The sequence below is a fragment of the Lampris incognitus genome, chromosome 6, assembly GCF_029633865.1.
Source record: "Lampris incognitus isolate fLamInc1 chromosome 6, fLamInc1.hap2, whole genome shotgun sequence".
NCBI classification, from domain to species: domain Eukaryota; kingdom Metazoa; phylum Chordata; class Actinopteri; order Lampriformes; family Lampridae; genus Lampris; species Lampris incognitus.
In genome coordinates, this window is record NC_079216.1 from 54347435 (window position 1) to 54359787 (window position 12353).

General features: G+C 41.7%; 1 protein-coding gene across 2 annotated transcripts in view; it reads left to right on the top strand.

Moving 5' to 3' along the window:
- tspan9a (tetraspanin 9a) overlaps positions 1-12353 on the top strand; it is a 386869-nt gene that overhangs the window by 221430 nt on the left and 153086 nt on the right. Inside the window, exon 4 of one of the 2 annotated variants that reach the window (XM_056281373.1) lies at positions 11967-12046. In XM_056281373.1, coding sequence (XP_056137348.1) covers positions 11984-12046 — 63 coding nt within the window. In that variant the 5' untranslated portion in view covers positions 11967-11983. Of the gene's footprint in view, positions 1-11677; positions 12047-12353 lie in introns of those variants that run through there. The other variant, XM_056281372.1, reaches the window with a different exon arrangement.

The following is a 12353-nucleotide window of genomic DNA, read 5'->3' on the forward strand; positions in this document are numbered from 1 at the left end:
TATTAGTATAACTCTATAACATTTTACAACCTAAACCCAACAAGATTCAGAGATACAAAACACACTTATTTCACTTATAACAACAACTACTACTACTACTACTACTACTACTACTACTACTTTCGGCTGCTCCCGTTAGGGGTCACCACAGCAGATCATCCGTTTTCATCTCTTCCTCTCCTCTGCATCTTCCTCTGTCACACCAGCCACCTGCATGTCCTCTCGCCCCTTGTAACTTATCACAACACTTAATGAGATAGCCTTAGCAAATTATTATTGGACTTTTTTATGCCAATAATTGCCTTAGTCGCAGATGTTCCCACATTACTCCTTAAGTTTTATTTTAACTATTCAGATCAGTTGCAACTATTTTCCAAGCAAAGTAAGTGCACGTTTTTATCATGTGTGAGGTTACTTTTTAGTTATTTTTTATCTGTACCACCGAGGAGTTGCACTTAATTTCGTTGTACAGCTGTGCAGTGACAAATAAAGGCATTCATTCATTAAATCATTCATTACTGGGTTTTTTTGTTTTTTTCCCTTTTTCCCCCCACATTGCACTTTGCCAATTTCCCTATTTTCCGAGCCATCCCGGTCGCTGCTCCACCCCCTCTGCCGAGCTGGAGAGGGCTGCAGACTACCGCATGCCTCCTCCGATACATGTGGAGTTGCCGCCGCTTCTTTTCACCTGACAGTGAAGAGTTTCATCAGGGGGACGTAGCGCGTGGGAGGACCGCGCTATTCCCCCCTCCCCCGAACAGGCACCTCGACCGACCAGAGGAGGCGCTAGTGCAGCGACCAGGACACATACCCACATCCGGCTTCCCACCTGCAGACACGACCAATATTGTCTGTAGGGACGCCCGAAGCCGGAGGTAACACAGGGGTTCGATTTGGCGATCCCCGCATTGGTAGGCAACGGAATAGACCACCATGCCACCCGGACCCCCGGTGAGGTTACTGTTTAAATGGCGGATAAATGCAACTTGATAATGGCGACTGGAAAACACGTGAGCTAAGCTAAGTTTGCTAGCTAGTATAGTCTCTTGTCTTTTACACCGTATAAGAATAGCCTACTACTTACAGCATTCATGCTTGTTGTGCCACCGTGGTAGGCCGATTTCAAATTGCCGGTTTCAAATTTGGCACACTACCTTGTCATCGCTCAGTTTAAGTGTTGCCACACAGCTGAGATCGTCGCCATTTTTTCTTCCCTTTATTTATTTAGTTACGTTTTAATTTCTTTTTTTTTCTTACTTTATTGATACTTCAAATACATTCAAACAGAGCAAAATAGACACACGAGACACCACAAAAACAATAGATTGAAGACTAAAAAAAAACAAAGACACAAAAGAGAAAGTAAATTATAAAAAATAAATAACAGAAAAAAATAAGTAAATAAAGGTGAAATCATATTTTATGTAAACAGATTCAGAGATTTGCAAATGTTGATAGTTTTTAAAACCTTTGTGTTTTTTGAAGTAGAGATTGTCCTTATATATTGTTCAACTTCTTTTTTAAGTGCAAAGAGTTCAGGCTTTCTGTTGGAGAATTTACATTTATGTATATGAAAGTTGGCTAGAAATAAAAGCATATTTATAAAAAAGAATGCATCACCATCTTTGTGATTAAAATTATGAAAACCAAAAATAACATTCTTTTAGTAAAGGTGAAAATCAGAGAAGACAAAATCAGCGATAAACTTGTGGAAGTCTCTCCAGAATTTATAAGTGAACTGAAATGACCAGAATAAGTGGACACATGTTTCAGGATGCATTTGGCAAAAAGAACCTTCAACATCTATATCATTTTTAAACTTTGATAAATATTGTTTTGCAGGGTAGAATTTGTGTAGCAATTTAAATGAAATCTCTTTGACTTTGTTTGTTAAAAAAAATCTTTGTGGTAACGACCAAACTTTCTTCCATTCAACATCATTCACAAAGTTGTTCCAAAAAAAGGTTGCTGGTGGGACGGAAACTAGGCTATCCTGAAACATGGCTCTTATTCTGGAGTTCAGAAGTTTACATGATGAGAAGCACAGTACCAAGAGGAGACTGTGACACATCAGGAGGGTTGAATGATATGAGAGGAGAGCTGCCAGAGGACCTGAATAACGTGCACAAACCAGAAGGGATAGCATCAAATACCACCGAAAATTCTCTAGTCGTTACTGGTACATTATATCTCATTAGAAGTTCAGCGTAATTATATAGCAGCCCATCTTTTTTGAACAATTGACCAACTAAAACAAGACCATTGTTAAACCATCTGTCCAAAAACAATGTTTTGTTCTTATAAACAATATTACAGTTGTTCCAGATGAAACAATTGTGTGGAGAGAAATTGTGTTTGTATATCAATGCCCACGCTAAAAGGACCTGTTGATGGACGTGAGAAAGTTTCAGAGGTATTTTTGGAATGCTATAATTACATAGCAGCAGGAAATTAAGGCCGCCTAAGTTTGAGAACACATGATGTGAAATGTCCAGATAGATGTGGGATTTTTCAAATATTTTTTTATCCAGTTTATCTTGAAGGTATTGTTGAGTGCACCAAAATCAATAAAATTCAAACCACCTTTGTCATATGCGCTTAAAGTAACAGATTTTCGTAAATAGTGGGTTTTGTTTTTCCATAAAAAATTGTTTAACGTTTTATCAATTGATTTGCAGATTGTGTTATCAACATGTAAGGACTGAGCAGCATAGGTTAGACGAGAGATTCCTTCTGCCTTCGAAAGCAGAACTCTCTACCCCTTAGAGACAAGTCTCTCTGCAGCCAGCGATTAAAGTTTTTTTGGGACTTTTCTATAATAGGGCTGAAGTTTACAGAGCTTCAGGATTGCCTATCTTTAGTGATTTGAATACCGAGGTATGTTACAGAGTCTTTCACAGGAATCCCATGAATTGAGGTCGCCAAACAGTCTTTAACAGGCAAAAGTTCACATTTATTAAGATTAAGGAAAAGTCCAGAGGCTTTCGAGAAGGACTGGATACTGTTGATGCGACAGAAACTTGCGAGGCATCTCTGAGAAAGAGAGCCGTGTCATCTGCCAGTTGACTTATAAATATTTCTCTGTCAGCTACGACCATACCCTTTAATGAACTGAGTTTAATATGTAAATTAAGGAGTTGTACAGAAAGAAGAAACAGATACACTGAAAGGGGGCACCCCTGCCTCACTCCACGTTTCAAAGAAAATCTTGGGGAAGTACCACTAACAAGTTTTATGGAACTATTACTATTGAAATATAAAGTATGAACTGCATTGCAAAAGGATTGACCAAAACCAAATTTCTTCAAAGCAGTAATAATAAAATCATGTTCTAAGGAGTCAAAGGCCTTATAAAAATCCAAAAGAAGAATAAAACTCTCATCCTGCACAAATTCTGAGTAGTCTATTATATCTAAGATTAGTCTTATGTTATTTGAAATATGACGATTCTGCATAAACCCGGACTGACACTCATCAATAACAGTATCTAAAACAGGTTTTACTCTATTTGCAAGAATCAGCGCTAGTATCTTGTAATCGTTGTTCAATAAGGAAATTGGTCGCCAATTATCTAAGACTAAGGGGTCCTTTCTAGGTTTGGGAATCAGGGTGATTAGGCCTTGAGATAAAGTGGGAGGGAGCGCACCCCTATCAATACTTTCCTTAAAGACTTCCACAAGAAATGGGGCTAAGCTGTCAGAGAACTGCTTATAAACTTTGGCAGTAAGGCCATCTGTACCAGGAGACTTATTAACTTTTAGACACTTTATAGCATCTGCGACCTCATTCAGAGAAATTGACCTATCACATAGTTCACTGTCAGCCTCACTCAGCTGAGTAATATTATCTATGGAGTTAAAAAAATCAGAAGCAGCTTGAGGGCAATAACTGGAAGAGTATAGTTTACTATAAAAATCAGCACAATACTTTGCTATGGTATTCTTATCGTTAGAAATTGTCCCATTAATATTTAGTTGTAGAATAGAGTTAATGCTGGATTGGTGTTTCTCGAGTCTGAAAAAATATGCAGAGTCTGGCTCTCCTTCTTTAAGCCACTTTTTGCGAGACCTAACAAATGCTCCTTCAGCTTTGCGCTTATAAATCTCATCCAACCTATGCTGCAAGTCAATTAGTTCTGCCTTATCATAGTCGTTTTGGTTGGATGTTAAAGATGTAATCTTATGTATTGTTTCATTCTCGTCAGCCCTTCTTTTCTTTGCCAAACAAATGCTATATTTACGAAAAAATTTGCCAAGTTCATATTTCAAAAGCTCCCAGTTGTTACAAAACATATTTTCAGCCCGAGCTTTACTCCAGTGAAGCCTTATTAAACTATGAACTTCAGTAACTACTTCCTTATGCTCAAGGATAGTATTGTTAAGCTTCCAATATGACGCTTTAGCATCAGAAGACGATGACAAAGAGATATTTAAGTGAATTGTTTTGTGATCTGAAAGCGGCGTAGGAAAAATCAGTTTTAACTTCTTTCAAGTCTTTTGAAATAAGCCAATAATCAATCCGTGAGTGACTGGTTTGTGTCTTATTGCACCATGTGTATGCTCTTTGAGCTGGATGAGAATCCCTCCATGAATCTAATAAATCAAATCTTTGTGCAAACAACTTTACATGTGAGTTAGAGAAGTCTAAACCCCCAGAAGGCCACCTATCCATGCAATTATCAAATACAACATTAAAGTCTCCACCAAAGATTATAAAAGAACCTGGATATTTGGACAGCCAGTGCAGTAAACGCTCTTCCAACCTGTCAAAATAAAGATTATTCTCTGTTTGACTGTTAAATCCATACACATTGACTAAAATATAGATAGAGTATGCAACCTCAAGTATCAGAATAATATAATGACCGTCTTTATCACAGTCAGAGATTAAGATTTTTCCATTAAATCTGTTTTTCAGTATACAAACACCAGCAGAACGCTCTGTACCATGGGACAACCACAAATCATTTCCCCACTGCGACCTCCAGAAACACTTGTCTTGCTCAATTGAGTGGGACTCTTGTATAAAGCAAAAATCTGTGCCAAACTGCTTACAATATAAAAATATGGCTTTACGTTTCACATTGCTTCTTAAACCTCTCGCATTTAAAGAGATAATAGACAATGACATAAGGATAGAGCAAGGAAAGAAAAAAAGAAAAAAGGACAAATAAGTGAAAGCTTAGACCAAATAAGTGAAGAAGTGGTTAAAATTAGAACTTGTGGTCACTTAAGAGAGTACTGTTGAAGGTGAGAACTGCAAACCCTGGATGAAGGACCAGTGAACTTGAGCCATAACAAAACGTATTTATAATAAAATACAGCCAAAGTAACATATAGCTCGCCTCATGTGAGTGTGTGAGTTTTGAAGGCAAAAAGTGAAATCTCTCACTCGTTTTAAATAGTCCAACAAAAATAGCTGCTGTTCAACTCACACAATACTCAATGTATGCATGAGTGCTTAAAATAAAGTGCATATTCAAATTATAAATAACTGAGAAATATATGGCAGCTTAAACCTGGTTAGCTTTTGAGTGCAATTAAACCTAATATCAAGTAACAAGAAAAAAGAGCAGTCAATGTAAGAGATGAATAGAAGGCAGTTGAACCGTGTATTACTTCAGTTTGTACCTTGTGCTACCTCAGAAAACGTCATGGAGGTGGAAATATTTCTTTCCCATTCACGAACGCGCATCCCCCGACGAAAAATGCTAACTTATTTTCCTTGCGTGCTTTATCCACGGCGGGCCAGAGTCGGTTTCTCCGGTCGCGGTCATCAGCTGACAGATCCTCTGCAAGCTTTAAGTTGTTGTCTTTCAGGAAGGCTGACTTCTTTGCGGCTCGCCATACAGCATCACGGTGGACCCTGGATGTGAACTGCATGATGACGCCTCTGGGTTGGTTGTTGCTGGGTTTCTTAGGACCGAGGCGGTGCACCGTATCCACGACGTCTGGTAGTTTATCCTTCGCCACCGGTAAAACAGACTGGCACACCTGGATGACCTCTTGCCGCAAGTCTTGCTTCTCCTTCTCGGCCAAGCCGTATAGTTTTAAATTCCAACGTCGTGAATAGCTCTCCAGGTGAGAGATCCGCTTCTCCTGTGTTTCAGCGTATGCCTTGTATTTTTCAAGCTGTGATTCAGCGTTGACAACTCTGTCCTTCATATCATTTATCTCAGCACATACAGCATCAAATGACTCTTTCACGGCTGTGATTTGTTTAGTGTTCTCTTGAACTGCCATTTTCACCTCGGAGATCACTGTGGTGTTGCCACTGACCATTTTTTCCAGCGTATCCGACCTCGAGTTAATCAGGCTAGTAAGAGCCGTGAGCTGGGAGAGAACAGTAGTTGTCTCCGCGTCCCCAACTTTTCTTAGCTTACCGGCCGGAGAGCAACATGGTGTGAGAGGAAGCGAAGGAAAGTCTTCTTCCATCAGGGCAAATTGTGGTGGTTCGGGTACCGCTTCGAGATAGTCATGCGTGGAGTCGAGAAAAGTATGTTTACCGTCAGCATGCTTATCAGGTGTTGAAGTTGACTTCTTAGTTTGGCTAACGTTAGCAGGCTTGCTAGCGGGGCTGATGTTAGCTGTAGACTTCCTAAGTTCGTTCTTTCTTTTCTCAAGTTTGCTCATTTTGGTTTGTTGGCATCAGCAAAAGTTGCGGGTGAGTAGTAATTGTGCAATAGGCGCAAATAAAGTCCTTGTTCACCGTATTTAGTTAAAAAAAACAATTAGGTTTGCAGAGCTCACAAAAACGTCACCGCTCAGAACACCATCTTGGCCATGTTTACGTTTTAATTTCCCCCCATAGGTCCTTTTCACATGACGTCAGAGAACTTCCGTTCTGACTCCTTGCAGGGTACGCTAACTTCCGGATGAACTATGGAGTTTACACATTCGCTCACAAACCTGCCTGAAATATGGCTAGATGATGTACCACGGATTGCCGAAACATTTGCATTAACCAAACGGTCCAAACTCGACAAAGGTGACAAATTCCTCATCGAACGGTACCTGTTTGATTATGCTACATAACTTAGTTTAAAGGCAATAACTTTAAATCATAGTCCGAGAAAAAAGCGAGATCTTGAGAGAGAAAGAGAGAGAGATAGATATCTTGAATTCAACAAAATAACTTATGGAAAGATCACGCCAGCTCAACCAATCTGAAAATGAAGATACTACAAACAGTCGTATGGCCAGTCATGATATACGGAAGTGAAGGATGGACTTTGCCTAAAATAGATGAAAAGAAGATCAGTGCTGCCGAAATGTGGTTTTGCCGCCGTTTGCTGAGAATAGGTTTGATAGAAAAATTAACAAATGAAAGTGCTACAGCAACTTGGAACAAATATGATCCTTCTGTCGACCATTCAGAGATGAAAACAAGAATATTTCAGCGAAAGTATGCGTCATAAGACCTGCATTATTATGAATAGATAGATAGATGGACGGATGGAAAGACAGACAGACAGACAGACAGACAGACAGACAGACAGACAGATAGATAGATAGGCAGACGGACGGGCAGACAGACAGACAGACAGACAGATAGCTAGTCAGAAAAAAATACTTTAAAGAAAGACAGACAGAATCATAGTCATAATCCTATGACTATGATTAGCTAGTCTTAACGTTACCTTGTGAAATTAGTTCAGGTTGAGCATTCCTGCATTTTTAGAAGTTGTCTCTACATCCATGAGTCATCTACGGCACAAACGGAAGTGAAGATAATTTGCTTCGTGGAAAGGCGGAAGTTAATTGACGTCATTGTGAAAAGGGTCTATTGTATCTGGCCAATTACCCCACTCTTTTTGAGCCATCCTGGTCGCTGCACCACCCCTCTCTGCCGATCCGGGGGGTGCCTTGACCGACCAGAGGAGGCGCTAGTGCAGTGACCAGTACAAATACCTACATCCGGCTTCCCATCTGCAGACACGGCCATTTGTGTTCCTTTTAATGGCCAAAGTGAACTGAAGTGTGATGTCATAAACTGTGAGTGAGAAGGATGTCAGGTGCCGCAGCTGAGATAGTATATACAGGTGTATCTCTAAAAATTAGAATATTGTGGAAAAGTTCATTATTTTCCGTAATTTTATTCAAAAAGTGAAACTTTTGTATATTCTAGATTCATTACACATAAATTGAAATATGTCAAGCCTTTTTTTGTTTTAATCTGGGGGGGTTATGGAAGCCCAGGTTGCTTTGATAGTGCCCTTCAGCTCATCTGCATTGTTGGGTCTGGTGTCTCGCATCTTCCTCTTGACAATGCCCCATAAGCCACAGAAGGTCATTGCTGAAAGGGCTGGCTGTTCACAGAGTGCTATATCAAAGCATGTACATGGAACGTTGACTGGAAGTGAAAAGTGTGGTAGGAAAAGGTGCACAAGCAACAGGGATGACTGCAGCCTTGAGAGGATTGTCAAGCAAGGCTGATTCAAGAATTTGGGGGAGCTTCACAAGGAGTGGACTGAGGCTGGAGTCAGTGCATCAAGAGCCATCACGCACAGACCTGCCCAGAAACTGGGCTTCAAGTGTCACATTCCTAGTGTCAAGCCACTCCTGAACCAGAGACAACGTCAGAAGCGTCTTACCTGGGCTAAGGAGAAAAAGAACTGGACCGTTGGTCAGTGGTCCAAAGTCCTCTTTTCAGATGAAAGTAAATGTTGCATTTCATTTGGAAATCAAAGTCCCAGAGTCTGGAGGAAGAGTGAAGAGGCACAGAATCCAAGTTGATTGAAGTCCAGTGTGAAGTTTCCACAGTCAGTGATGATTTGGGGTGCCATGTCATCTGCTGGTGTTGGTCCACTGTGTTTCATCAAGCCCAGAGTCAACGCAGCCGTCTACCAGGAGATTTTAGAGCGCTTCATGCTTCTGTCTGCTGACAAGCTTTATGAAGATGCTAATTTCATTTTCCAGCAGGACTTGGCACCGCCCTCAGTGCCGAAACTACCATGGTATTGCTGTGCTTGATTTGCCAGCCAACTCGTCTGACCTGAACCCAATAGAGAATCTATGGGATATTGTCAAGAGGAAAATGAGAGACACCAGACCCAACAATGCAGACAAGCTGAAGGCCGCTATCAAAGCAACCTGGGCTTCCATAACACCTCAGCAGTGCCACAGGCTGATTGCCTCCATGCCACGCTGCATTGATGCAGTAATTTGTATAAAAGGAGCCCCAACCAAGTATTGAGTGCATAAATGAACATACTTTTCAGAAGGTCAACATTTCTGTATTATAAATCCTTTTTTTGATTGGTCTTATGTAATATTCTAATATTTTGAGATACTGGATTTTTTATTTTCATGAGCTGTAAGCTGTAATCAACTGGATTGAAACAAAAAGGCTTGACATATTTCACTTTATGTGTAATGAATCTAGAATATTTGAAAGTTTCACTTTTTGAATTAAATTACGGAAAATAATGAATTTTTCCACAATATTCTAATTTTTTGAGATGCACCTGTATTTCCACATTTTAACAATGCAGTTAAAAAGTATAAATAAAGTACCAGAATGGGCTGACAAATGTTATTTTACAGTTCTCCTTTATTGATAGCCTCCATTTAGCAAAAAAAAAAGAAGAAAAAAAGTATCCAAAATTGAAACAGAATACCTACCCAGCAAATGAATATCCGAAAACTCGGGTATTCAGTTCCAGCCTTAGTGTTCACTAATGAAATAAGGAAATTGCAAGTTTGAAGGTGTTATATATGAGATTTCGAACATTAATATAGCAGCAAACAACTCATTTCTATGTAAAGAGATGGATTAATGGCATCCTGAGCAGAGAATGAAGTCACACTCCCTTTGTATGTGTTGTAATCCGAATTTCTCTGTTCTTTGTTTTGGAAGCCGATCCGGCCGCACGTGCATGTTAGTGCATGTGAGGTAGCTAGCGTTAGCAGGATAGCTAACAAGTTAATAATTACGTTAGCAGACTAGCTAGCAAGTTAATAATTACTTTACATGGATTAGGTCACCCCTGTGATGGACTGGCAGCCTGTCCAGGGTGTCTCCCCGCCTGCCGCCCAAAGACTGCTGGGTTAGGCTCCAGCATTCTGCGACCCTGAGAGCAGGACAAGCGGTTTGGATAAGGGATGGATGGATGGATTAGGTCACTTGGCAGATCGAAGAAATAGCTTCTTACCAAGCTGAATATGTTACTAATGTTAATAATATAACTCTATACTGTAAAAATCAATATTCCAACAGAACTGAATGAAATGATAGCCAAGAATGGGAAGGGAGGGGGGAGGGTTTGTTTTGGTTTGGGCTGAGATTCTGGTGCTGAATATCGTATATAGCACCTTTAAACAGCGTGCGGCGACGTCAGTTTGAAAAGCTATCCTGGCATGCGTGAAATTAGAGCCTCTGATATCCTCCGAAGACTGACAACTTATATAGTCGCACGCTACACAGACACTGTTTATACGCTTTCCCTCCCACCTGTCCCACATTCCAAAACCCCCAATAACGCCATGACAACCAATCCTCCTCCACAATTCTTCTCCCTCTTTTTTAATTCATGAATGGCCTCCCAGACCTCTTGACATTCAGACGGCGCGGATGAAATTGCTGAACATGTATAGTCAAACCAAGCGCAATGATGGACTTATTAAAGACACGGTGGGAGTTGAGAGGAGGGGCTCAGATCAGGCTGGAGCTGCTGCATTGGTTGCCTGCTGAGCAATGAGGAGGGGCTTGAGTAAGAGCAAGAGAGCGAGAGAGATAGAGGGAGCGCAAGAGAGAGTGAGAGAGCCGACGAGAGAGGAGAGGAGGCGGAGGAGGGAAGCGCTCTAGTTGGGAGATAGGGAATGCCCGTTAGTTGCAACTGCTGATAATAGCACATCAGCCCCGGTGCTGCTATTGGAAGAGCGTGGCACAGCCAGTGCAGAGAAATGAGCCGCTGAGCACAGAATGTTACACTAAAGAAGACAGTCAAGCTGAGAAAAGACGAATACAGAGAGAGAGAGGGAGAGAGGGAAATAGAGCGCATCAGAGCACATTTGTGAGAGCAGAGGGCTGAAGTGGAGGACAGAGAAAGGAGGAGAAAGACGAGCACAAAAAAAAGAGGATAGGAGTAACAGAAAAAAGTTGACAGGTTGATGTGTGTGTGAGACACGTCTTTCCCTTGGGGAATCGGCACTGAGGTCAGCAAGGGAATGTGGAAGCGGAGCAGCTGAGAGACGGACTTTCACGGGAGGCGGGGTGGGGTGGGGGGTCTGACTCCCGCCGGAGCGACAACCGACACAACACAGCAGAGAGAGGAGCGCTGTGACATTACAGGACAGGAGGAAAGGAGCGTTTTAACTTTCTCGTACGAGGACGTCCTCTCACAAAGGCGAGGGTAATGCTCCGTGCGGGACCTCCCTTTATTGCTAATTCGGCAGTATCCAACCCAGACGGCAGCAAGTCCTTCACACTTCCAACTTTGGAGTGTCTCTTACCTGGTCCAGCTTTGTGCTTTGTGGCAGGACGTGATTGTGTCTCTGTGAACTGAATCTTTTTTCTTTTTTTTTCTTTTTTTTTTTTTTTTTGTGGAGGGTTTTAGAGTCTGGAGGATTTGTAAGATTTTGGAAGAGTCTGTGGAGTTGTTTCTGTCTCGTGATCTCTGAGACTATGGTAGACTGTGTGTCAGGGAGCCTGTCCTTAGAAGCTGCAGCACTAGAGCATGGAGAAGTCCAGCAGTGAGGAGTCAGCCATTCACCGTAGTCCGTCCGTAGATAGCCGTGACTCCGATTTCGCCCGAGCGTCCACGTCTGGCCGCCCGTTCGGTGGCCGCGGTTTCACTGCTGGCGCGTTCTACGGCTCCACGGGGCCACGCGGCAACACTCAGCAGGCGCAGGCTGGGACAGCGGCTGATGCGAGCGCAGAAGACAAGACCAACAAAAAGTGCAGCTCGCCCAAAGGCAGCAAATACGTGGTCTTTTACCTGGATCTATCCTTTGTGTTCCTTTTAGAATTCAAGAAGTGCAACATGGCAAGAGGCTGTCTCTGCTGTTTGAAGTACATGATGTTCTTCTTCAACCTCATCTTCTGGGTAAGTTCCTTTTTATTCTTTATGTCTCTCACCATCAGACTGTGGTCTCCCCCGCTGTACTTGATCGTAGCAGTATACACGTGCAAGACTGAAGTGTTAATTACCCGAAGATGGCTATGCTGCTGTCGGCTTGAGGAAATGTCAATATTGAAACAATATCAAGGGAATGGTTGTGTGTGCAACCGTGTTTCTGATTATTATGCCAGCCTGACTTATTTGCATGTGTTCTTTCATTTGCACAACGGTATTCCTGGATGCCAGAATGGAGCCTGTGGCATTGTACCGGGTCCATGTCTACTCTGTTCAC